This window comes from Fukomys damarensis, unplaced genomic scaffold (genome assembly GCF_012274545.1).
Source record: "Fukomys damarensis isolate Sample0158 unplaced genomic scaffold, DMR_v1.0_HiC HiC_scaffold_35, whole genome shotgun sequence".
NCBI lineage: Eukaryota > Metazoa > Chordata > Mammalia > Rodentia > Bathyergidae > Fukomys > Fukomys damarensis.
Window position 1 is genome coordinate 4,956,365 of NW_022900947.1, and position 26,437 is coordinate 4,982,801.

Consider the following 26,437-nt stretch of genomic DNA (forward strand, 5'->3'; position numbering starts at 1 on the left):
TTCTCAGTATCTTTCTGCTATTCTCACTAACTGAAATGTGCCTTTCTCCCACCTTTCCGAATTCAGCTGCCCCATCCAAGTCCAGAGACCAGAAATAAGACTTCTGTATTTATTATTAAAATCTATTATTATCCACATCTTGCTTTTAGCATTATAGTCACTTTACAGTTTTTCACATTAAACTTACTCTCAACCAAACCTCCATGGTATACAACCTCTTAGCAGAAGGGAAATTATCCAGTCAGATATCTCTGTGTAATAAACTTTTTGAATCTAAACAGTATACCTTCAAATCTCCTCCTTTCCAATTTCATCTTATTGCTTTTATCCAAGCCGTCTACCTATGATGATCATGTGCAGATTGCAATTCCATGATGCATTCATTACACTTCTCCGGTTAGTGTCAGGAGCAGATCTGATGAGCTACAGCACAAAATAAATCCCCGCTGTCGGTTAAACAGTTGGCGGGCGCTGCTGAGAGGTGAGGGGCGGTGGCAGAGAGGCCTGGGGCTCCAATAGAGGAGGACAAGGGTGTGGCGGTGCCCGAGTTCCCACCGTCAGTCCATCCGGGGTTCACCCTCGCGGAGGAGGGAGGGAATCCAGTCGGATCCGGGGCTGGATGACCATCTCGGCCCAGCGTGGTCCCCGCTGCTCTGGGCTTCAGGCTTGCCGCCTTGTGGGGCCACGGCTCTCGTCCTAGTCGCCAGGGAGGAGCCTTGGGCCTGGCGGTCTGGAGCACAGGCCGGAATAACTGCTTGCGGACCCGGCTTGCCACGCCTCCACGTGGGACCTGGTGCAAGTCGCTTAACCGCTCTGTGCCTGTGCCCTCTCCGTCCAGAGGGGATGGGGTTGTGGGAGTAGAAGCGTGTCGTCCACCCATGGGAAGGCTTGGCACGTCTGGGTGGTCAAAAATCATCTACTCTTTCAGCGCGCACCTCAGGAGAAAGAGGAGAGGTGAGGTATTTGCAGGCCTAACTTTCCTTCAGAGATGCCCCCCTGCGAGCTTCACACTGCACCTGGCTTGGTGTGGGACTTACGGTAGTTATTAGGACGCATCAGTGGGGTTAATGCAGTGCAGGTGATGTCGTGAGTGGGGTGGGGACACAAACTGGGAAGCAAAGACATAGCTTAATTTCTGTGAGCCTCAGTTTGCCTGTCTGTTAAGTAGAGGTGCATGTACCCGTTCCCTGGGCCTTTTGCAAGGATCAAAGGTTGGTCGTCTCTGTGATAAAGTCACAACGGGTGTAAGCAGCAGTGTGGACAGGGTGTACAGGTCTGTGATCCTCTGGTACACATCTGTGGCTCCTCCAGATTCACTGCCTGGAAGGGACAGCCGGGTGGCTTGGCTCATTGTTTCACAGATGAGAATTTGAGGTTAAAGTGGGCAGTGGTTTGCTTTAGGGCATGCGCTCATTGGTGGTGGTCGTGGAGGGTTGCCAGCCTGGCCCCTTGGATGGACTGTTTTGGAATGGTGGTAATGGGGCCTAGGCCAGTGTGTGTGCGAGTGGAAGAATATTTTAGGAATACTGAATATTTTCGTAAGAAAAATAAAAATACAAAAATGTAGGAGGAAGATAATAAAAACTTTCAAATCCCAATCCTAGAACCAAAGTTACATATAGTTGGGGAACAAGGCCAATAGGACTCATGTGAGAAACCAGCAGAGGCTGGAGTAAATGGATGGAGATAGATGGATAGGTAGGTAGATGGGTAGGTCATATTTAAAGGAGCATGGGTTTGGGAGAGGACTGAACATAATACCATTGGCGTATAATTAGTTGGTCACAGAGAAACCTTTCTATGGTTGGGTAAGGTTGGAGCTTCCATTTCTGCTATTCTATTTAATTTTCCATGCAATGCTTTAAAATGGATATTAAACATATTACAGATTGTGGGAAGTGAAGTGACCATGGCATCATGAAATTTTAATGACCTTTCGGGTGTTGGCAGATGCAGGCTGCAGCCCAGGCCCTTTGCCTCTGAGTCCCAGGCCCAGTCCAGCAAAACGTGGCCACTGCCTTGTTGAGAGGAGATTGAGGCACCTACAGTCCTTGAGGCCTCAGCCCCTGGCTGCTTCCCCCAGCTCAGGACTGTTGTCCAGTGCCCGTTGGCAACATAGGTGTTTCCGTGCCCAGGCTGGGCTGGCTTTCGTATGAAAACCCAGGTGTGACAGTTACAGACGGGAGGCCACCAAGTACAGCCTTCCTCCTTTTCCTTTCCCTCCTTTGGATGAGGATCTCCAGTTCTCAGAGCAATGGCCAAGCAAATGGCAGGGATGTGACTGGCAGGTGAAGATAGAGGCCACACAGGAGCCCGGCGGCCACCTTGTCTTTCAGGTACCTCAGCCTCCTCCTGTGCTTGAGGCAGCGCCCTCAACTGCTCCCCGCCCCCCAGGGCCTTTGCACTCACACCCTGTGGCAGTGAGATGGCAGCTGTCCCGGAGGTGCTGCGTCGGGTGCAATGTGAACGTAAGGTCACTTCATAGAGTGCCGGGGATCCCATGTCCTGTCCTTCCGGCTCTTGGCCTTTTCTTGGTGTGGCATATGATGAGAGCTCAGTAAACTGGACAGAGGGACAGCCAGACAGAAGCACTTGTTTGGAAATTTGTAGCACTTACATTTCTGCAGTTAGTGAGCCCGCACCAAGGCCTAGGCCCCTGTCTGCTGCGCAGTTGAGCTGGCCATTGTAGCCCGTGCTTGTGTGCGCTGTGTCAGGGAAAGGTGTTATCCCCAGGGACTGGGTCTGCCGTGAGGCACAGTCAAGGGCCCTGGGCTGGAGCCGGCTGTCCTCGAGCTCTGTGTGAGCTCCTTACGGGTCTGATACAGACCTGATCTCGTAGCCAAGCAGGTGGGCGCACTGTTCCCAGGTTGTCAAGTGTGAAACTACTGTGCCTCGAAGTGAGCAGCTAGGTGAGCCACCAAATGAGAATGGCCCAGGAGAGACTTTTCGGCGGGCCTGCGGCTCCTCTCTAAGCCTCTGCTGGTTGATGTTTACCCAGTGTGGCTTCTCTGCGGAGGACGACAAGCCTTGCACAGACAGCCCGTGCGCCTTTGTGACGCTGCTGGCCCCCTTCCCTTCGGTTGGTGTGTTTGTTTCCAGCTGCCCTTCCCCGGCCCTTCTCCCCTGACTCTCCGCGACAGGCCGTCCTCTGTCCTCTGGGAGTCTCCCAGTTGGACCCCAAGGCTTGCTACAGCTTTTCTGGCCTCCTTTTCGTCTTCAGTCAAGAAACAGAAGTCCTCAGGGGCAGGGCCCGGAGAGCGCTAAGCCCGATCTAAATTGGAGGGCTGCTTCCATTGTTGGATCTCGTTGTGCAGGTACTTTGGAATTTTCCAGCAGATAATTTGACTTGACGCAGCTGTTCGACCTAGTGGGTCCGGCGACCATCCCTTTCTTGGTGACTAATGAGGATTTTCTCTTGTTTGTACATGAAAGCACACCTCCAGCCTGTGACCGTGCTGTTGGCCCTTACTCCCGCCTTTGTTCTCCTGGTCAGGCAGAGTGGCTGTGCTGTGAGCCTGACCGTTCCTGAGCGCCCTCTGCCAGTGCTGCCCCAGCTCTCGGAGCTTGTGCCTCTGTCGCACGACTTCATTGTGCCCTGCCAGGGAGAGAGAGTTGCTGCAGCACAACCCAGAGCCATCCTGTCGCTTTCCCCTGGATCTGGGGCCAGGCTGTGGCTGACCACTTACATGCTGTCCCTCTCTGACCCAGCCTGAGAACAGGGGGCCTAGGGGAGAGGCCTCAGGCTGACGGTGTAGGTCTCACTGGGCCTTTGTTCCCCAGGAGGGGCCCACAGGATGTACGTTGCCATTCGAGGCTAAGTGGCTGTGCACAGCCCTGGTCCTTGCCTGGGCAGCACTGGGTGGAGGGGGATGGTGATTCCTAGGGGAGGGTTCACTGCTAGCGAGGGCGGCTCGTTTGTGCCCAGGATTCATGGAGGAAGTCTGACCCTGAAGCCAGTACTTTACCTGGTGGTCAGTTTAACTTGCATAATGGGGAAGAAAGTGCTAGGTCAGACAGATCTCAGGTGTTTTTGTGTGTGTTTGTGTGTTTGTTTATTTATTTATTTGGGATTTTTGTAGTTGAGACTATGTAGTTGAGACTGACCTGGAACTCACTATGTAGCCCAGGCTGGTCTAACTCATAGTGATCCTCCTGCCCCTCCCGAGTGCTGGGATTACAGGCGTGTGCCACCACGCCTGGCCTGTTTTTGTTGTTGTTGTTGTTGTTGTTGTTGTTTTTTAAAACAGGATCTCACTATGTAGTTCAGACTGACCTGAAACTCATTTTGTAGCTCAGGCTAGTCTCAAACTCACAGTGATCCTCCTGCCTCAGCCTCCTGAGTGCTGGGATTACAGGCGTGCACCACCACACCCTGCTCAGGTCTCAGGTATTTGCTGTGAAACTTATTTATAATACAGATGGTGGAAAATGACAATGTTCCTGTAGAATGTGGTGCTCATGTAAGCATGGAAAGTTTCTGTGACTTCTCTGCCACTTTGCTGAATCTGTGCTTTGCTAAGCACAGTGCCCCCACCCCAGGAGGGTTTTGGGTTTGGTTTTCTTTGGGGTAATGAGGATTAAAGCCAGGGCCTTTTCCCTGAAGTACATCCCAACCTTCCTTTATATTTTGTTATTTCATGACAGGGTCTTGCTGAGTCGCCCGGGCTGGGCTCCTAACTGCAGTCCTCCTGCCTGCACCCTGTGAGATTTTAAGTGGTGGTTGTGTACATGTGCAGTCAGAGACCAGGACACTGGGTGTGTGAGCCCCTGGAGTCAGCACCTAGCAGTTGAGGCACTGGCTGAGAGTGCGATTCACTTAGGCCGATCTGACCAGAGCCATCCGGGGAGCGCCTTACGTACTCAGGTCCCTGAGCTGAGGGATGGTCCTCATTCTGACACCGTGGGTATCTTGTAACTCTCCCTGAGCATTCCCAGGACCTCTGGGAAGTTTGGTTTTAGATTGCTTCGTCGTGTTGATCCGTGTCTCCCAGCGTAGTCCAGGCTGGCCTCCAACTTGGGCACTTCCTGCCTCCCACTTCCAAGTACTGGGATTGCAGTGGAGCCCAAGCCTGACAAGAATTGTTCGTAGGCTTTTTTTCCCACTTTCTAAACTTCCCTCGGTTTTCTCCTGTTTTTCTTATTCTCTTTAGGGACCTGAAATAGTTTTCAGTGAACACCTAAATTACAGTACCTTTTGAAAATGTCTTACATAGGTGTATATTATGTGAAGAGAATATGGGAGGAGAACGGAAAGGTATTAAAGGAAGTAGAACATAGAACGCTCCATACTGTTGGTACGGCCATTCTTCTCACCTTAAATCCTGATTCTCTCACTGTGTTTCCTGGGGCGATTTACTCAGTCTCTGCGTTCTAATTTCTGCATATACATTTTGATAGATTTTCCTTCATGGAGTTTCTGTAAAGGCTCGATAAGTGAATACAGGTAAATTTCTTAGAATAATGTCTGGTACAGACAAATGCCCACCTGGCCACTGTGAACCCCTTTCCCTAGGGATCATTTACTTACAGGGATGTTGGGTTCCACACAGATTGTCCATCACCGTTGGAGTTTGTAGTGTTCATGTGAAATTCGGGTTGGAATTGTGAAAAAGCCACGAGTCATTTATTGGAAATGGGAGTTTTGGCTTATGATACCAATAATCTGTTTCCCCTCTTTTGTTTTTCGTTTTGTTTTAGGACAAGTTAAAACCTCTCCTGGCTAGAGAATATTTAATCATTTAGCGGAAATGGTATTTTTTACATGCAATGCGTGTGGTGAGTCCGTGAAGAAGATACAAGTGGAAAAGCATGTGTCGGTTTGCAGAAACTGTGATTGCCTTTCTTGCATCGACTGCGGTAAAGACTTCTGGTGAGTTCTGCGTAGTCCGTGTGGACCCACAGTGTAGGTCCAGACTAGTTGGGGAAGTTCTGGCGCCACAGAGGCAAGTTTGAGGAAAGAAAGGAAAATGCCCTGTGGCATCCACTGATTGAAACTGATGTGGTTCTCTGCAAAGGCTTTTCGAAACAAACTGAATTTAGAGGAGTCTTAAAGAGAAGGCTGAGGGGCCGGGACGGACTCACGGTTAGCGCACTGACCAGTGAGCGGCACTGGCCGCCGCCTCTGCCAGGCCCAGGGATGTGGGCGCTCGGGGTACTGCTGCAGAGCCTTGGAGAGCTTCTGTTGGAGCTGGGCTAGCATGTGCCCATCCTTGAAAGCAGAGGAGCTCCTCGTTGGAAAACGAGCTGAGGATTTGGGGTGCTTGGGCAGGAATGACACATGCGGCATTGGTCAGAGCCTGCGACCTGGGTGTGCGTCTAACAGAGTGGCTTCTGATCTCTTTCAAGGGGTGATGACTATAAAAACCATGTGAAGTGTATAAGCGAAGACCAGAAGTACGGTGGCAAGGGCTACGAAGGGAAAACCCACAAAGGCGACGTGAAACAGCAGGCGTGGATTCAGGTAATACCTCCCGACCCACCCAGTGGCGTCAAGTCTCCCCTCCCGGTTTCCTCTGGAATCTGAGACTAAGAAGAAATGTGTCATCCGTGCACACACGTCCCGGAAACATCATGGCTTGGGGCAGGCTGAGGTGGAAGGAAAACTTTGTAAAAAAGAGCTATTTTCTGTTAATATGTTTGTGGTGCATTTTGTCTCTTATGCACATGTTTTTCTGATTTTTCTTTAAAAGTATCGGAGAATTGTCACTGGCTTTCTTTTGCTACTGAACCAATTAGAAACTCTCTAATCTCTTTCTCTTAGTGATGATGCCACTGTGTATAAGTCAGACCATGCTATCTGTTGTCAGAATCAGGTAAAATAGACTTTTTCATAAATATAACATGTTTCCTGCTTATCTAAAATACAATGAAAATATGTGCAAAAAAAGCAGAAGCCATGAAGTCCCTGTTTGGCTGAGAGATAACTTCCAGGATGTCATTGACTGTGCGCTGACTGAAAACAGGAGGAAGGGTGCAGGAAAGAAGGTGCAGATGAAAAGACGAATGTAAGCTCTGGAAATTGGGCATGTTCCTAAAACCAAATGAGTCGTTCTCCGTTTAGGGTTAAGATGTACATATGGATTCTCTCTCTCTCTCTCTCTCTCTCTCTCTCTCTCTCTCTCTCGTGACAGAGTTTATTTGAAAGTAAAAGTGAAGGGTGAGGGAGAAACTGGCTCTGCAGTGAGAGCTTGGGCTGAGGAAGATAAAAGTACACCCTGGAGGGCGCAAGGCAGGCTCCTGTGAGGAAAGCCACAATAGTGGGCTCTTTGTGACATCTTCCGATATAAGGGGAATAGATGTAACTGTTTTGGGGGGGTTACCAAGGATGGAACTCTGGTCCTTGTGTTTGCTGAGGCTGGTGGTAGAACCACTGAGCTAAGTGCACTAGATGTAACTTTCACCGTGCAAGATGTCGGATATGCTGAGTTCACATTCTCTGAAGCCAAAGGATGAACTGTTCTTTAGAACAGTGGATGTTAAGAGTAGGGAAATTTATTGGGGAATAGGAATAGGGAATAGAATAGCTCCTGGGAGACAGGAGGGGTCCCGAAAGGGTTGCCTGAATGTAGATTTTCTGACCCTGACAGCCTTCCAAATTAGCATACTCCTCAAAAGATGAAGGACAGTTCTGTTGCAAAGGACCTGGCTCGCAGTGTCTGCCTGTAACACATTTGGGCTGGTGACCATCAGCCAGGCTTGGGGACACAGTCTCTGGTCCCCTAAAACCTAGCTGTCATCCTTGGCTCTTGGAGAGGGACGGATTCCATCTCTGTTGTCATCACACTCGAAACCCTCTGAAAAAACAAACATACTTGAATAATAACAGAAAAATACAGAAGAAAGCAACAAGTGGTCCCCAAACTAACCATCCAGAGACCCCAGCGTGAGTCTCGTGCAGGCCACAGAGGAGAAGTGTCTGCGTGGGTCGTGGTCTCTCCCTCTCGGGGGTCGCCAGTGCCCTCCTCTCTCTGACACTGTCGCCACTCGGGCAGGTGCTGGCCAGCCTGTATTTTCCTTTGTCAAAGCCGTCCTGATTTCTTGGTTGATGTCTTTCTGCATGAGTGCCATTGGCAGCTTTGTCTCATCCCTGTCTTTGGGACCTGCATCCTTTTTTTTCTGGTCTGTTTATGTGTAGATTCGTTTTTTTGTCCACAGGAGCATTTTCCTGTGTTGTATTTGCTTGACCTCATGGGATGTCTTGGGTCGGTTCATTGATGACTGTCCCTCCTGCCGCCTGCCGGTTCCTTAATTTTACTAGTTGCTTTTTTTCTTCTGTCTTTGCTAGGATTGCTTAGCTTAGCATTTTCTCCAGGTCGCTAATTTTATTTTCATCTCTGTTCTGTTCTTGCTATTTCATATTTATTTATTAGAACTTAAGGCTATTTTAGGCTGCTGCTCTTCCCTGGTCCCATGTGGTTATTTTTTGTATTTTAAGTGTACAGTTAAACACATTCACGTTCTGCAGTCCATTTCCAGAACTTTCATCTTCCCAAACCGACGCTCTGTACCCTTTACACATAAAACTCTCTGCCCCTGCTCCACTCTCCTTTCTCTCTCTGTTGTGTCTGCCTATCCTGGGAGCCTCCCAGAAGTGGAATCATGGTCCGTCCTTTTGTGACTGGTTTATTTCACTTTGCAGATGTCTTGAAGGTGTGCCTGTGTTGCGGCATCTCTCAGAATTTCCTTCCTTATTACGGTTGAGAAACATTAGATTGTCTGACTCTACCACGCATTGTTTATCCATTCATGTGCCAGTGGACACTTTGCTTATACCTTGTGGCTGTTGTGAAAAACATTGCTGAGAGCATGGGCATACTACATGTAATCCGTTCATTTCAAATCCCTACTTTCAGTTCTTCTGGGGTTGTACCCAGAAACAAGATTGCTGGGTCCAGTGGTAATTCTGATGTTTTGAGCAATCTCTACACTGTTTTCTGTAGCAGCTGCAGCAAGTACTTCATATTCCTACCAGTAGTGCACATCTTGATGGCCACTTGCAGTGGTCTCTCTCTTTTTGTGTGTTTGTTGTATAACAGTCATCCTCCTGGGTGCGACATGGGAGTGCATTGGGCTTTGGGTTTCTGTTTTCCTAATGATTTGTGATGTTAAGCATCTTTTCATGTATTCATTGGCTATCTGTGTATCTTTTTTGAAGAAGTTTCTAGTTCTTTGTCCATTTTAAAATGAGTGTGTTTCTGATGTTGAATTGTAGGAGTGCTTTGTGTATTTTGAACATGAAACCTTTATTAGATATAGTATACAAATATTTTCCCCCAGTCCATGGGTTGCCTTTTCTCTCTGTTGATAGTGCCCTTTGGTGCATAAAGCTTTTGATTTTGATGTAATACAATTCATTTTTATCATTTTGTTATCTGTGCTTTTGGTGTCATATAAAGAAATCATTGCCAAACCTGGTGTCTTATATTTATAAGACTTTATAACGTTACATATACTTTCTTCTAAGAGTTTATACTGTCACCTCCCAAGTTTAGAGCTTTGATCCATTTGGAGATGAATTTTGTATGTAGTGGAAGGTCAGAGTTCACCTTTGTTCTTCTCCATGTAAATACCCACGTTTCTCACTGTCTGTTGAAAACACCCCTCAAGACTCCATGCAAATTTTAGATGGATTCTCTCAAAGAACATATATAGAAGCTGAATTTTGATGGAAATTGCACTAAATCTGCTTTGTTTTGGGAAGAATTGGCATCTTACCACTGCTGAGTCTTCCATTCCATGAGCACAGAATGGATGTCCTCCTTTAAGTCCTTTTAACTGTTCTTGGTAGTTTTCAGTGTACACGTCTTTCACTTCTTTTGTCATGTTGTTTCCTGATTATCCTATTGAGTTTGTTTTGTTTTGTTTGTTTTTGCTGGGAATTGAACCCAGCACCTCCTACTGAGCTACATTACCTCCCCACCCTGGGATCATTTCAAGCCCAGCAGTACTGTACTACTGAGTTATACCCCAGGCCTTTTTATTTTTTATTTTGAGACAGGGTCTTGCTGAGTTCTCCAGGCTGGGCTCTCTTCTGATCCTCCTGCCTCAGCCTTCCAGTTAGCAGGGGCTGGCAAACATGTGCTACTACTCCTGGCTTATTCTGTTTTGCTTGAGTAATTTTCTTAATGCCCTTTTTTTGGGGAGTATCGGGGATCAAACTCGGAAACTTGTGCTTGTGAACCACTGAGCTAAATCCCTGGCCCTGCAATTTTGATTTTTGAGAGTTGATTTTATATCCTGCACCTTCCCAATACTTTACCATATGGAATCATTAGGGCTTTCTATATTTGAGACCACATTTCTATATAGGTATCCTTTGTGAGCAGAGATGATTTTACTTTATTTTTCCTTTCTAATTAGGAAGCTGCTCATTTCTTTTTCTTGCCTAATTTTTCTGGCCAGGACTGTCAGGAGTGGCAGTTAAATCTATGTTTTTAAACTTAGGCATAAATACAGAATCTGGACTGAAAATGTGAATCCTTTGGCCATAGCAAGTTCTTTGGGTTTGGCTCTCATGAACCTTACATGTTGCTTGTTTATTGTCTTCCATTTTTTTGTAGAAAATTAATGAATTAATAAAGAAACCCAGTGTCAGCCCCAAAGTGAGAGAACTTTTAGAGCAAATTGGTGCCTTTGACAATGTGCCCCGGAAAAAGGCGAAGTTTCAGGTATGGATTGATTGGCTCCTCTGGGGGGCGCTGTGTGGCAGTGAGCCACTGGACTGGTGTATCCCATCCGAATGAGATTCCTGATTCTTTCCTTTTGCTTCTTACAGAACTGGATGAAGAACAGTTTAAAAGTTTACAACGAATCCATTCTGGAGCAAGTGTGGACCATCTTTTCTGAAGCTTCTAGCAGTGTAAGTCAAATCCAGTTTTGGTTCTGCAGTGCAACAGGGTAATTAATAGTAATGAAATGGGAACGTCTGATATTTGGAGGCCAAGATAGCTTCTTTCATTTTTTTGGTACCAGGGATCGAACTGAGTTCCTTGCTCTTGCAAGACAGGCAGCAGAACCACTGAGCTAAATCCCCAGCCCAAGATAGCTTTTTTCTTAAAGAACCTCTTTGTGTCTTCATTTTGGGGACAGAATGAACTGCTTTAGAGAGATTTCTTACTGTGCCAAGAAAGGCTTATTTACCCCCAGTGTGATAGTGGTAGCATCCAAGGCTAATGACCAGCCTTCAAGTCAGGCAGGGTCCCTGGGAAGTTGGGAGCTTCAGATTTCTGACACACCTGGCTCAGATCCCGCAGGGATCTGGGCCTCTGAGCCCCAGTTTCCTCATCTATTTTAAGAGTGGCATTGGTGCTAAGAAGAAAAATAAAAGGACGTGTGGTTAGTAGAGGGTGAGGGTCATAGAGGGTCTTGGTGCCCCCTGAAGGAGCCTGGTTCCATTCGGATAAACACATCGACTTCCTGTTACACTTCGCTTCCATCCAAGCTCCTAATCAGAGTGGTGCTCTGTGTAGTCTTATTCTAGATAAGTTATTGGGAGTTCTTCACATAGAGAAAATACTTTGGCAGCAGTTGGGATCCGAGTGGAAGTTTATCTTGACAGTATGCCTAGCGTCACTCTCAGAATGTATAAGTTGGACCTTTGGAACCTCATGACTAGTCATTTAAGATTGCCTTTGCAGTTTCTCTTTTAAAGTTCTGAACACATTAAAAAATACATAAAATAGCTAGAGATGGTGGTACAGGCCTAAATTCCCAGCTCCCTGGGGGGCTGAGACAGGATTACAAGGTTGTCTTAGACCCCATCTGAAGATAAAAGGGTCAGCGATGTAGCTCGGTGTCGAGACCCAGGTTCAGTCCCCAGCACCTCAAAAAGAAAAACCATAAAACAGGCTGGGCTTGTAGGTGCAGCCATAGGCCTAGCGCTCTGGGAGGATGAGGCAGGAGGATGGAGACTAGAGGCAGCCTGGGATGCTCTGGTTGGTGGTTGCCGCGCCCTCCTGAGCCTTAGCCCCTCGGTGCCCTGCACGGCTCAGCACAGGTCCTTGGGACAGAGCGAGGTCACATGGTTTGCTGCTGTCGCAGGTGATTTCCTCCCTAAGTGCAAAGCCAGCTCAACTGCAGCTTTCCAGCCCCATGGCAGTGGCGCCTGGGGAGCTGCATCTGTTGGGGAAGGGCCAGAACAGAGTGGGAAAAGGTGGGCCAGGGGCGACTGGGGAGAATGAAAGCCCCTGTCTGGCAGGTTGCACCTAGAGATTTGGCCTCAGCTGGGTAGCAGGGAGGCTACAGGCTCTGCCCTCGGTGACTTTATGCAGTGTGGTAAGTGTCCCCCAGTGGTCTGTGTGGTAGAGACCCGGTCCCCAGCTGGCCCTGTCTTAGTGCTCCCTCACCTTCCCAGTGTACTGATCAGGTCACAATCTGTCGCTGTTCCTGTGCTTTCTTGGGGCTCGCTGGCATCAGGGTGATGGTGGTGGTAACAGTGGCTTTGTCACAGAACCTTTCACTACTGTGTTGAGTGCTGCTGTGGTAAGTGAATGCCTTGCCTCATTCTACCCGCACACCAGCCGTGTGAGGCCTGGGAGGAGGGGTATAGAGCAGGCGCACAGCTTGTCTGAGTCACCTGAACTCAGGCCTGCAGGCAGATCGGGTGACCTCTGCACCCGGGGCTCCTTTTGCATCCAAATGGAATCTGAGCAGTGTGCTGGATTCAAGGTCTGGCTTAAGTGAAATAAGGATTCTCCATTCTTCTGTTCTCCAGTGGAGTGGAAGTCTGGACATCTGCCCAGTGCAGAGAGGGTGTGGCCTGGGGGAAGTTTCTCCCCACCTGGGATTTTTACTGCTGCACTGAGCAGTTGGGGGGGGGTCTGAGTTGTGGAGGGGTAACTCATGAGACCGTGTATTTTGTGGATAACCGCAGTGACATGAGCACTGTGTTTGCACGGTGAGACCAGATAGTGACGCGTTTCCGGGTTTTTCTTATTAAGGAGCCAGTGAGTAAGGGGCAGGACCCACAGCCCCCCGAGGAAGCAGCCAAGCCACATCCGGAAGTGGCCACCGAGCTTCCCTCCTCCAATGCCAGCGGCCCCTTGGAAGAGCAGGCACAGGTGAAGAAGAATAAAAGAGAAAGGAAGGAAGAACGGCAGAAGAACAGGAAAAAAGGAAAGAAAGGGCTGAAACTAGAAAATCGTCAAGAAGATTCAAAGAGTCAGAAGCCTAAGAAGCAGAGAAAGGGGCAGGAGACTGACCCGGGGGCTGATGGGGAGGAGGCCCTGATGGCCAACGGCTCGGCGGGGAAGAAGGGCAAGAAGACGCAGGGCCAGGGCAAGCAGGTGGCAGAGGGTGAGGACGCCGCCGGCGCGGAGACGAAGCCAGCCGTGGGGAAGAGGAAGCAGAAGCATCTGGGAGGTGCGCACACCGTAGGACGGCACCAGAACGGTCTCGCTGTGAGCTGGGTGCAGAGAGCCTGTCAGAGATGGTGTTTGGGCCACGGACGGGGGAGCGTGAGCTTTGGGCTCAGACCGACCTACACTCAGGTGGTGGCCTCCGTGCTCGTGCTGGTGCTGGTGCTGGTGCTGGGAGGGTGAGGAAGGTGATGTGTGGTGTGCCTCAGGTGTGCCTGATGTGAGCAGGGCTCTCCTTAAGTGCTTGGTTAGTTTGTTTTTCTAAATACTTAGGTGAAGCAGATTCTAAGAAGAGAAGGGTGACATTCCCGGGACACTCTGATGACGGAGAACCAGAGGACGGAGAGGCTGCTGCAAAAGGTATCTCGCCGTCACGGGAAAGGCCCATCCAGTTAGCCTGGAGAAGGCGCCGCAAGCTGGAGTGCACCGGGCTAGTGGCAGGCCCTGCCCTTCAGTGCTCTGGGCGAATAGTATCACAGTGCCACGTTCCCCTGCCTGTAAGGAAAAGCAGGAGGAGTCTGGGCTGCGGTAAACATGTCAGCCTTTTGTGCCCTGACAAGTCCCTGAGACCACTGATTTATGGAGAGAGATGTGTTTGGGTCAGCGGTGTCGGAGGTTTTGGTCCACGTTTGGGCCTGTGGTGAGGCGGCACTGTGTGGTGTCAAGATGGAGTGGGACTGCTTGCTTCCTGTTCAGGAAGTGAGAGGAAGAGGAGAGACTCAGGTTCCCCTGTCCCCGCCAGGGCAGCTCGCCTGGCCCCAGACCACTTAAAGACTCCAGTGTTGCCACCAGTGCCAGGTGGGGGTGCAGCCTTCAAGGCCCTGCAGGGGACACGGCAGATCCAGCCCATGGCAGGCGTTGCCTTTGGGTTTAAGATGAACACAGAGTGGCTTTCCCGAAGCCTTGCTCTCCCCGGTCTGCCCCTGTCCTCTTCTTCCTGCTTCTGGTGAGTCTCAAGAACTTGTGTGATCGAGGCAGACGTGGCTGTCCCCTCCCCGTGGGCTGCCACCTGGGTGCTGTTGGAGCCCTGGCCCGGTCCTCCAGGGGTCCTCGTCATGCAGCGTCTCCCCCAGAGCTGCTTCTGCTGGGAGGAGGCAAGTCCTTGCCTCGGTCCCCACCCTATCCCCAGACTTGAGCAGTGAAGGCTGGGACTGCCCCGGCTGGGTTGGATCTCTTAGCTTGAAACCCTTTCCAGCTCTGTACACGATGAGCTTTTTACAAATTAAGTTGTCAAGTTGTAGATTTGTCTGTGGCTGTGAGAGATAATTGAGCCTTGAGGACCCTCGCAAGTCTGTGTCTGCCTTTCTGAGTCACCCCACTTTGGCTGTCCACAAAGTTCCAGAATCCTGGTTCTCCTTAGCGTGAGGATTGAGGACTTCCAGAACTGCAGGCCCCTGGATGAGTGACTTAGGCACGGTTACTTGTGCTTGTCCCCTCTCTCGTCCAAGACAAAGTGGCTTTTGCTCTCACCTTGTGATGTTGGCGATGCTCACTGCATCCCGCTGTGGGTCCATCAGATCCCAGTGACCTCCCGGTGTCTGTGCAATGATGGTGCCTGTGTCCCTTCTCACTGTGAGAACGTGGACAGGCGAAGGAAGGCACTGGCACCTTGCTTGCACTTGAGAGTGCCTCACGTGTAACTCTTTATATTGCAGGTAAATTCAACTGGAAGGGAACTATTAAGGCTGTTCTGAGACAGGCCCCAGATAATGAACTGTCTGTCAAGAAGCTGAAGAAAAAGGTACAGCATATGAACAGACCTTGGTATGGAACAGCTGGGGAGAATGTATTTTTAACGTACACTTCTGTTTTCATAACCTAAAATCCTGTAGGAGAGGAAGAGAATGTGTGTTTGTGATTTCCAGGTGGCTGCTCTGCCCCTCAGGCTCTGGGGCAGGAATTGGGCAAACCTGTTACACGTCTGGCAGCCAGGGCCACGCCTGGACACCGTACCTACCTGGAAGCCTGTCTGAGGGGAGGCTCCAGTTAGTGCATTCTCCTGGCGTTTGAAAATCACTGCGCTCGATACTTTGCCATTGCTCATTCCAGCGCAGTGGTTTCTGTCTTGCCTGAGTGTCCCTGTGTGACACACAGCGGCCAGCACGCTGCCGGCCCATTCCTGAGTTAAAGGGCGAACCTTTGGGATAAATGTCCAGGACGGATGTACCCATTTGACCTTGTTTTTCTCTGTGAAGGTGCTGGCTCAGTATTACACAGTGACGAGTGACTCCCACAGGTCAGAGGATGAGCTCCTGGTCATCTTCAACAAGAAAATCAGCAAGAACCCCTGCTTCCGGTTGTTAAAGGACAAAGTCAAGCTTCTGAAATGATCAGTGATCTTTCGATATTTAGAAGTTGAATCCATTGCATTGACTTCTTCCTTTCACTGCTGTTTATAAAATGTGTAATGAATTACAACAACCTCAGTTTTGCTTTCTAAAGCTGTATTTTTAAGTTAAGGAAAAAAATATATTTTTGTTAGAACTTTTATGAAAAAATAAAATATATTCTTGTCCAAAATTCTAAATCTTTGGTGGCAGAAATTATTGTACTTAAAAAATTTTTTTTTTCTGTGTAGAAAACTTCTCTGAATGTAGCACGGTGACAAGTCAAAAAGTAATCCCTCGTTTGATCTGCCCAATAAGTGTTCATGGTAACCACATCGCTTCTGCACGTTTCTATCAGACTTTCTTTGTGCGTGTTTCTCTATACTGTGAAAATGCCTCTGCGCTGCAGTATTTCCCGGCCTGGTGGTGACGAGGTGTGTGTGTGGGGTGGAGCAGTCAGCACAGCAGAGTGGCCCATTTCCTCCGCTGACCGCTGGCCCTGTACTCCGGATGGAAGCGGTATCTTCCGGCGTTGCTGTTGCACGTCCTGGTTTATGGGGCTGGCGGGGGACCGTGCGCCATCCCCTCCCCACAGTTGAGTGTGTCCGCGGGTTTCCTAGAAGCTGATGCTTCTGGAGAGAATCACCCCTTGAGCCAGTATCGGTTGCATTTCGTCCTGTGTGGGATAGAACAAGTGTCACGGGATCGAGGGTGGGGAGAGGGTGGCCCTGTGTGAGCCCCCAGGGCTGCATGCGCCCCTGGGGTCTTCTCCCCAAACCTTGCCAGTGCTGAGCTGTGACCCGGAGATACCTCGGAATGATGGCCCAGTGGCCCTGTGCAGGACAGAGGCCGCAGGGTCAGGCCTGGCCTCGGGTCCTGCTTTGTCACTGACAGGTCAACCCCACTGAGCCTCATGTTCCTCATCTGGTTCACTCCTGGTGACGAGGAACTAGGAATGTTGCAGCCCCAAGCATAAAACCCACCTGGTGACTGCTGTCCCCTCTGGTCCCAGTGCAGGGGAATCCTCAGGCCTTCTGGAAAGCAGCAGGAAGTAAGGGCTGGCCCAGGCCATGCACCTATTTAGGGACAAAAGCTAAATGTGGCCATCCCAGGATGTCCACTTTTCTGTCTCCTGGGGGCACAAGTGTCGCTGCTGTCCTCAGCACGCAGGCAGGTGCACAGTGACCCTGTCAGACGTGTAGAGGCACCGCAGCATTTGAAATGTGTGTCCATTTGTATTTTTCTGTTAAAACTGCCCATGTCAGCCTCACTGTGACAGAACTAAAGCATGTACTCGATGGCTGTGGTCCAGTATTCATTTCTGCCGCCTGCATCAGCTGCTAACCAGGCTCTGAAGGACCTCCAAGCACAGCAATCCCAGGGGACTGGGGAGGTGTCCTGTCACGAGCACCCCTAGGACGGAGAAGCAAGGCCATGGACAGCGTCCTGTCACGAAGGGGGTCTCCATCGGAGGCTGGGCTGGTGGCGGGAAGGCCCACTCCCTTCCTGGGTCATTTCCTAGAGCTCTGCAGAGTCCCCTTAGTGGCAACAGCTACTTGCCTGGCTTAACTTCTACCCACAAGTGACCTTAAGGCTCCAGGGGTTGTTAGGAACTGAGCCAGTGACATTCGTGTCTGGCTCCCCTCATCTGGGCTAATACAACATCAAGGGCTACCGTGTCCTGCCTGTGCTGAGGGCAGTGTCATGGGTCTGGCACTCAGGAATTCCCAGGCCAGCTGGGGTTGCATTTGGATCCACCGTTGTCTTATCCTGATGTCTTCCTTCTTTTGGTATTGCTGGCATTTGCCAACTGTATCTTGGCCATTTTCCATGATGCTGCTTAGCCAGCAGAACTTGGGACCAGATGGGTTCTGTCGGCTTCCAAAGGACGAGGATGTGTGGCTCGTGTGCTGGGACCCCCACACCATCAGGCACATGGGGTTCAGAACAACTTGTGGGAGCCGCAGAGTGGACGGGCTGCCGCGTGCCCAGGCTCGGAGTCACAGGCACTCTGACAGTCAATGGCTAAGGGGCATCTGGATGGAGAAAGCTGAGAAACTGCAGGATCACTCAAGGTTTCCCTTGGTGAACCAAGCTGACCCCTCTGAGGAACTAAGGCTTTTCCAGAATCCTGTTCCGAGTTTAAACCACCTCACAAGGCGGCCATGAGGATAAACTCATGACAGCCCAAGATAATAACATTTTTACAGATCTGCAAATTTTCATACCTTTGAAAAGCCCTCACGAGTCCCGAGCATCTTGTTTTCTTTCCAAAGTTGAGTGCAGTAAATTATTTCCTTTGTTAATTTCACTGGCCTGTGGTTACCTCTTTTCCCGTTATAGATTTCCAGGAATTAACACCTTCGCTGTTGAATAAAGAAAGTCTTAATAGACCAATGTCTTACCTAGTTCATAGGTATTCGCCCAAGCTCTTGGCGGTGTGTCCTAGTTCTCTGTTCCTCTGTTGAAAACTGGTCTTTCCTGCTGCTTCTACTCCTTTTTGTGAAACGATGCATCTGGACTCCAGAGTAAAGTAGATAATTGTTGCTGACTTGTATGTGAATACAGAACCAGTAGGATTGTTAAGTCTTTCCTTGAGGAAGGAAATTGGAGATCTGTTATAGTCTTCATCCAAGATAAGAGAAAAGGCATATTCTACACATTTACCAGTACCTCGTGGTTCCTGCATCTCCATACACACACACACACACACACACACACACACACACACACACGCAGCTTTTATTCTGTCTTCCAATTAAGTTTTCAAGAAATGGTTAAGATTAGCTTTCTAAATTTCTCTTCTTACTGAGCTGAGGAGAGAATGTTAGATTTCGCATTTGCTAGAAAGTGTTATTTTATAGTGATTCCTCAATTCCATGCATTACTCTCATAAACTGGCTTTTGGTCAAAGAGATGGTATCTACTTTTTAGAAGAGGAACTGTGGCCACAAGCATGTGCTGAGATTTCACATTTCAGCAGCCCTGACATCGGGTGGGCGTGTGGCTTGGTGGCCGAGCACCCAATCTCTAGCACTGGAGGGCGTCCTATGCACACCCAGTTTTGCTTTTCCTGAGCCCTCTGACATTGAAGCCACTCTACATCACAGGACCAGTCACGCTGGGCCGCTGAACCTGGGCTGAGCTCTGTGCCGGGTCCCTGGCTCCAGAAAGCAACAAGTCAAGCACAGGGAAAAGTCACACGGTTCATACCATGGCCAGAAGAGAGACCACTCAATTCTCACTGGCCAACCATTCCTGTGTGAGCTGGATGATCAGCTTCTTGGACTTTCAGGGGGTTTTGTCTTCTCGGTTAGCATGAAACTAAAATACTGTACACAGAGTGCCTGGTACCTAGTAGGAGTCTGAAGAATGCTGGACAGTCATGAGCTGGCAGCCTTGGAAGCATCTTCCACCAACAGAGGCCTGTCCCGAAGAGGGAGGCTCTGACTTCGCTTCTCCCTGCGCAGGACTCCACATTCCCATGCTGCAGCGGCAGAGCCATGCAGCGGGGCAGTGTTTAAATGAAGAATTCCACAGCGAGTTCGAAGTGACACTATAGTTAGTCCGTGTGTAGCCACGTTTCAGCACGGTGACACAGTGCACTCACGCGGGTCCCATTAACGCAAACCTCCTGTTGGAAACACAGTAATGACACGCACACTGAGACCTAAAACTCTGCTCCCAGGGCAATGCAAGTCTCCATGAAGTAGGGGAGTGCACACGCAGGTGTCACTGTTACTAAGTCCAAGAGCAAAACCACCTAGTCCAGGCAAGCTCGGACTTACTTTGAACCACTTGCATTGGCTTTGCTTGGTTCTGAGCCGGATGCAAACTGAATCACACGGACGGTACCTGCTTGTGCCTGGCTCCTTTCACCCTCTGCCCCCTGAGATCCATCCGCATGGCTCTTGTGTATGATCTCTTTACCGCTTTGCCACCTTGGTCCACTCTGCTGCTGCTGAAATTCCAGCTGATTCCAGGGTGTCTGGGTTTCTAATGAAATCGGCGTTTTCTCCACAGCTGGTCCATGTGCGTTGTTGCCGAGCCTACTCTCACAAGTGGAATCACTGAGTCACATGGCCCGTTCCAGCTTTAAAAGATGTGGCCAGGCAGATTTCGGAGTGCTTTTACACTGCCACCCCAACACAGGAGGGGATTCTGCTCCAAAATCTGATATTTCTTGACCTTCTACCTGTGTAATACCTTCTCAAGTACCATCATGGGGCTACCATTAGATTATAAAACAGGAAAGGGGTATCCCCAACCTCACAGAAGTTTGTCTTGAGGGAGGTTAAAAATAAGAAGCCAAGTGTGTCGGAGCACACCTGTAATCCCAACATCTTGGGAGAGGCTGAGGCAGGAGGATTGCAAGTTTAAGTCCAGCCTGGGCAAACTAGCAAGACCCTGTTCTCAAAAAAAAAAAAAAAAAAAAAAAAAAAAAAAAAAAAAAAAAAAAAAAAAAAAAAATGAAAAGGGCCAGGGATGCATTTCAGTGTGAGAGCCCTAGGGCCAATCCCCAGTACCATATGCACATGCACACTACAGAGTAGAAGCTCCCTGCCTTAAAGAATGACATTTTAGCCCTATTCACACATAAAGAAACTCAAGATCTGTCTCGGCTCACTTAGCGTTAGACTTCTCAGCTTCTGTGATTTGGGGTTGGCCTTTCTAACTGCCTGGGTTACAAAACAGGGAGATTTCTTACACACACACACACAAAGGTATGCAATGGCAAAAAAGAAACTCTTTGTTTTCTTTCTGAGTGCAAATGCTTCTTTGGCTTTCTTGGTTATAAGATCCAGCAACTTTAATTTATTCCCTTTGATAGGCGTGATTACACCGCTCCTCTAGTGGCTGAAATTGTAATTGCTGAGTAAATACATATGTTGGTAGGAGCTGGAAGGCCACACTTTGCTCTGGAGGTCAAGCCTTTTGTTGGGCACAGAGCAGCTATTGTGAGCCGCTCAAATACCCGCTCTGTGACTCCTCCCTCCCCGGTGACCTCAGGCTGACTTGTGTTGCCGCAGGCCTGCGGTCAATCAAATATTAGATTTCTCCGTTGAAGATCAAAGCGAGGTAAAGGTCCAATTCTACTGGGTCTCTCTAACTGCATTGCTTTGGGGATTTGGTATCAAATTCGAGCCAGGAGACCAGTAGGAATTGTCATAGGATAGTCCCGCTCTGGCCAATTTTACGCTGAACAGGGAGGTTCTATATGGCTGAACTCCAACTAGCGGGCTGTTAGAGGTTTCAGGAAGAAGTTAAAGTCACAGAAATGTCTCGGCTTTAAGGTGTCCTGCCTGAAGATTTCCTGTGGCTCCTGGGGCCACAGGAGTTGAGTTGAGATGCTGGGAGAGGTGGCGTGAACTTGTAGAGCACTTGGTTCCTTTTTTGCTTACCCCATCCTTAGTTCCTGAGGTTTCACAAAAGCACCTGTCACCTACCGTTTGAAATCAGAGGGCAGTGGTTCCAGAAGCTGTAATGACAGCAGCTGTTGCACCTGGAGGACCATCTGTGCCCGGCAGTGTGGGCCCCGAAGCTGGGTCACCTCACAGCCATGTCCCGAGGCTGTGACTGGGATGTGGGCACCCTTCCCTCAGCCGGCGTTCTGCTCGTCACTGCCCACCGTGAAAGGCTGGTGTTTTCTCCCCTGTGTTTTGCTTTTCTTTAACTTATGGACTCTGTGTGAGGTGCAGTGGCGGTGTTGTGGTTAGGCCCCCCAAAGAGGTGCAAAGTCTGGCAGACCCTGTGTCTTGAGACTCTCTATTGATACCAACTTGGAACACTCAGATTTTGCTAATGTTGGCAAAGATTGGCTCATAAATCTCCCACATGTGTGTGCCTGAGCCTGGCCTGGTGGTGCACACCTGTAATCCTAACACTGAAGGGGGCTGAGGCAGAAGGATCGCAAATTCGAGCCCAGCCTGGGCAACTTAGCAAGACACTGTCTCAAAATAAAAACAAAACAAAATAAAAAATAGGTTGAGGCTGTGTCTTGATGCAAAGATCCCAACAAAATGAACCATACTCAAAAAACAAAAACAAACAATCCAAAAAGCAGGTGTTTGCATGTTCACTTCGTGACTTGGTGAGCAGGTGCTGAGTCTTTGGAGAGAACAGTGCGCAGATTCCCCTCGTGGTGAAAGCAACACTCTGGGGCTGGGGATTTAGCTCAGTGCTTCCACTCAGTGCTTTCGGCACCTCCCTCACAAGCACAAGGGCCCGAGTTTGATCCCAGGTACAAAAAAAAAAAAAAAAAGGAAAAGAAAAAGAGAAAAGAAAGCCAGTGCTCGGTTTGTGTGCGCCTGGTGTGCACACCCTGGTACACACCCTGATCCGGCCCCAGCAGGCATGTTTTCTCCAACTACACTCTTATCCGCTGGCAGTGATCTGCTGCTGCTCCTCAGGAGTTTTGAGGCCCTGACCTGGCTCTGGGAAAGAAATGTTGTGACAGGTTCCCAGCTTCTGCCTCGGGCATGGTTGAGTATGGGCAGCCGGGGCACAGTCTGAGTTTGGGCTTTTCATTGGCGGAGTCAGTCAACTAACCAGGGGTCAGAAATACTCCAAGGAGAGTTGTACTATGCTCCTCATTATTCCTTAAACAACATGGTCTAAGGATGATTTACGTAGCATTCACCTTGCGTTAGGTGTTACAGGTAATGTAGAGCTGATTTAAAATAGAGGCCAGATGTGCCTGGGTTAAATGAAAATGCCAAGCATCCTGGGATTGGAAGCGCTCCCCCTGGTGGACACCAAAGGACAGGGCACTCCCTTTGTGGTTTCAAATCCAGCAAAGACGCTGCGGGCGGAGAGAGCTATCATTCAGCCCTAATGGGGCCCAGCCTCTCTGACTGTCCCACTGCTGTGTCTTGAGACACACTGAGCTCTGAGAGGTGGCTCAGCACGGCAGTGGGGAGCCCTGGCACAAGCCCTAGCACCCCTACTTTTCTAGCTTGGGAGACTATAGTGGAAAAACTCTTTTTTGTTTGTCTTTAGACAGGTCTCGCTAAGTCATTCAGCTGTCCCAGCTGGGCTTGAACTTGCAGTCCTCCTGCCTCAGCCTCCCAGACCACTGGAGTCCCAGGTGTGCATCACCATACTTAGCTTGTGCAAAGACCTTTAACCTCTGGCAAACTGCACTAACTCAGAATTACAGCTCAACCACCAAAGAGCTATTTAATCACTTAGATCAAGGGAACCAGGGAGAGCTTGTTTGGGTCCCATAAGAAAGTTTAGTGCCTCAGTTTCCTCACGTATAGGGTGCATCATGAGGGTGCTGTGGGAGTGAACAGTTAATGTGTGTGCAGTGCTTGGCATCGGGGGCTATGGATCCAATCACTCCCTTCTCCTGTCTCCTGACCTCTTCCTATGGCTCTGCACCAGCCCCAGGCCCACAAGCCTGTGCACGGAGACCCGTGGTTGCACCACATGTGGGCCTGACTCTGCTCTAATATCGTTCCTGGCTGGCGTAGGCCAGCCCTCTGCCCAGCTCTTTGTGTGTGTCATGAAGCCGCTGAGCCCCAGAGGTGGTGCGAGGGGAGCCGGGTTACAGGTGAGGAGCGACAGCGGGCAGAGGAGGCCTGGTCCAGAGCACACAGCAAGGAGGAACCAGCAGTGATTTGAACTCATGTGTCTCTTCCCTACCTTAGGATTTTCCTCCCAGCCAAATTTTTTCATAGGTCAGGGCCCCTCCATGTTTCCCCTCGCCTCTTCTTAGTACTGATGACTTCCATTTTCATTATAAAGATATTCCAGGTAGACCTTTAAAAATAAAGTCCATAGGGGGTGTGGTGGTGCACACTTGTCATCCCAGCACTCAAGAGGCTGAGGCAGGAGGATCACTGTGAGTTCAAGGCTAGTTTGGGGTACATGGTGAAAGGGGGTTTCGCGTGCCCTTTCAGGTGCCCCTTCCCAACTAGGCCACTCACACACCGAGAGGTCCGGCAGGAGATCTTTATGGTAGGGAGGCAAGCAGGACGCAGGAAGGCAGAGAGAGAGAGAGAGAGAGAGAGAGAGAGAGAGAGAGGAAGAAGCAGAAGGAGAGAGAGAACAAGAAAGGAAGGTTCTTTTATCAGTTTTAGGGTAGGCTATTGCTTATTCATGAGGAGTGAGCTATTTTTAACCTATCACAGGCCAGATTGCGTTTATGGGCCCAGTCCTGCAGACACAGGTTTCAACTTTCCTGGACCACTGTGGCCTTGAGGGGGAGGGAAACCAGAGATAAGGGCACGAGGTCATTTTGGGAGCCAAGAGGTACCAGGAGAATGCAGTCTGTGAGGCGGCGTCACAGCGTACTTTAACATGATCGATTCCCTAACACATAGTAAGTTTAAGTCCAGCTTGAACTATATACCAAGATCCTGTCTCAAACAATAGCAACAACAGCAACAAAGTGTCCAGGTCAGGGATAGAAATTTTCAGGTGGTTTCTGATTATATGATAGAAAGCACCTTCCTTCCTTTTTTTTCCTTTTCTTTTCTTCTTTCTTTTTTTCTGGATGGGGGGAGGGTGATCGAATCCAGGGACTCAAACATGCTCTACCCATGAACCACATCCACAGCTCTTTCTGTGTTTTTATGAAAAATAAGGTGAGGTAGAGTCCAGTCATTCAAAGCTATGGGGTTTTTTGAAAGGGGAAGAAAAGGTGCATTTGTTTTATCTGACCCCCCCCACACCAGTGACAGCCCAAGTTCTGGCCACTGAGTAATTGCCTGGCCCTGGCCCTGCGCCGTTGGCCAGGATACATTTCTGCTCTCTTCTAGGCTGGCCAGCCTGATGACAGCTTGCAACTTGCATGGCAGTGATTTAACAAAGTAATTGTCCTTTCACTGGACTTCCTAGACCCAAATGTTGCTGCCAGATTGGCCACGCAGCCAGGAACCACAGAGGGCCTGGGACATTCATTGTCAGGGTGCAGGCCAGCCTGGCCTCACTGTCCCAGTCCGTTCCCCCTACCCGCTGCCTCCTTTCCTTTCTAGCTTTTGAAATGGTCCTTTCTCTCCATCCCAATCTGGTCTTCTGGGTGGGACGAGCATCTGTCTTCTGCCTGGCACAACGGCAGCCAGAGGAATTGGCTGTGCCCTTCCCTCCCACATCTCCCTCCAGAGAGAGCACTGGCCCATCCTTAGGGCCCGTCGGGCTGTTCCCTGAGGATGCGGTAGGTTCTCCCCTCGCCTCCCCTTCTGTTGGAATCCTCTCCACCTCACTGCTTAAATGGGATGCCTGGGGGAAAACACAGGCAAAGGAGCACAGGTGCTCAGAGTCCGAAGAAAGGCAGGCAGGTCTAGGGACAGAGCCAGGCCGACAGGATGGCTGGGGGGTGGGGCGGGGGCGCCTGCAACAGGCTCGGCAGGTTCCCAAGACGGCCCCTGTTTCTGCAGCCGGCCTGGATGACACCCTCCTTCCCACCTGATAAAAATCGGCCTTTTCTTGCAAGGTCATGAAATTACTTCAGAGGAGTTCCAACTTTCCTCTAAAAGAGCTATACGTGCATTTTAGCATTTTACGACGGTGACCTTGGCGGTGGCTGTCGTGGCTGTGGTCATTTTGCTCACATCGGTGTCAGTTGTGGGTTGGTTGGAGAACCTGGCTGTCCCAGGAGAACTGGGTGAGTGACGAATGGGCGGGGAATAGCTAGTACCCTGGGAGAGGGCCCCCGAGGGCTGGGCAGCTGCCCGCTTATTCACAGGTGACATTCCCCGAGACCCCCAGGGAATGCCTGAAATCAAGTGGTTCGAACCCTGTACGTGTACACTAGGTCTTCTATCTTTTTCTGGTAAACTTTAATTTCTAAATTGGAAACAGCAGGGATTAGCAACAATAATAACCAAAGAGAGCAATGATAATATTCTGTAATAACCTGTGTGATGTTCTCTCCCGCCTCTGTCCCTGTTCCTCTCTGCGTCTCCCTCTGCCCCAGGGTACAAAGGCATACAGTGTAGCGATGCTGGACAGAAGTACAATCCGGGTCCTGGGAGGGAGGGACTCAGAGCCTGCCATCCGATGCTACTTGGGACAATAATTTCGAATGTATGAATTGTTTATTTTTAGAGCTTTCCATTAGTAGTTCCAGACCATGGTTGACCACAAGCAAGTGAAGCTCTGGGGAAGAAAACCTCAGAGCAAGGGCGACTGCCCTGTGTGAGTGAGCGAGAGCCATGACCGCCCCTCCTACACCAGACCCCACTGAATGGCAGCCCCCCTTCCAGCCCAGAGAAGGAAAAAACCAAACCAAGCAAAACAGAACTGAAGATGATCCAGTTAAAAGATAAACAGTATGGGAGTTTAGCTCAGTGGTGCCGCTGCCTGCCTCACAAGCGCAAGGACCCGAGCTCGATCCCCGGTACATAAATAAATAAATGATGAACAATAAACCGGAAGAAAATATACTTGCCGCATATCTTATGTTCAAAGATATTCTCGATCTAGAAAAATAAGGAAAGATGAAAATCCCAATAGGAAAAAGGTATATACATAACCAATTAACATGTAAAAGTTTCTGTTAGCAAAGGAAAGCACAATAAAAATTAGATTTCTCCCCGACTATAAATTTGGAAGCATTTCTCAAAATAAACTCCATTTTGGTGCAAACACTAACGAGGGCTTCGCCTGACCCCTGCTGGCGGGACTGTGAAATAGCCCTTGCCGAAGCTTGGTAGGAAATACTGATCTGGTCCAGGCGTTTGGTTCAACCACCTCCCTCCCAAGCGTAAGCGAAAGGGTCCAAGTTCGATCCCCCATACCCACCACTAA

General features: G+C 49.6%; 1 protein-coding gene across 2 annotated transcripts; it reads left to right on the forward strand.

Moving 5' to 3' along the window:
- Positions 1–440: 440 nt before the first annotated feature.
- Lyar (Ly1 antibody reactive) lies at positions 441–15,800 on the forward strand. Of its 2 annotated transcripts, none has more exons than XM_010641818.2 (9): positions 441–481; positions 5,698–5,869; positions 6,346–6,460; positions 10,560–10,667; positions 10,775–10,858; positions 12,939–13,359; positions 13,629–13,715; positions 15,011–15,096; positions 15,551–15,800. In XM_010641818.2, exons 2-9 carry the CDS (start codon positions 5,748–5,750, stop codon positions 15,683–15,685), a joined length of 1,158 nt encoding a protein of 385 aa, XP_010640120.1. In that variant the 5' UTR covers positions 441–481; positions 5,698–5,747; the 3' UTR covers positions 15,686–15,800. The 2 variants fall into 2 exon arrangements, with proteins under 2 accessions (XP_010640120.1, XP_010640121.1); XM_010641819.3 differs by lacking the exon at positions 441–481 and adding an exon at positions 496–954.
- Positions 15,801–26,437: the final 10,637 nt, after the last annotated feature.

Excerpts from the sequence above, each read along its gene's own strand:
- Lyar (XM_010641818.2), top strand. The coding sequence starts at position 5,748 with ATGGTATTTTTTACATGCAATGCGTGTGGTGAGTCCGTGAAGAAGATA. Across the intron at positions 5,870-6,345 it reads GACTGCGGTAAAGACTTCTG|GGGTGATGACTATAAAAACC; the intron begins GTGAGTTCTGCG and ends ATCTCTTTCAAG. Across the intron at positions 6,461-10,559 it reads AACAGCAGGCGTGGATTCAG|AAAATTAATGAATTAATAAA; the intron begins GTAATACCTCCC and ends ATTTTTTTGTAG.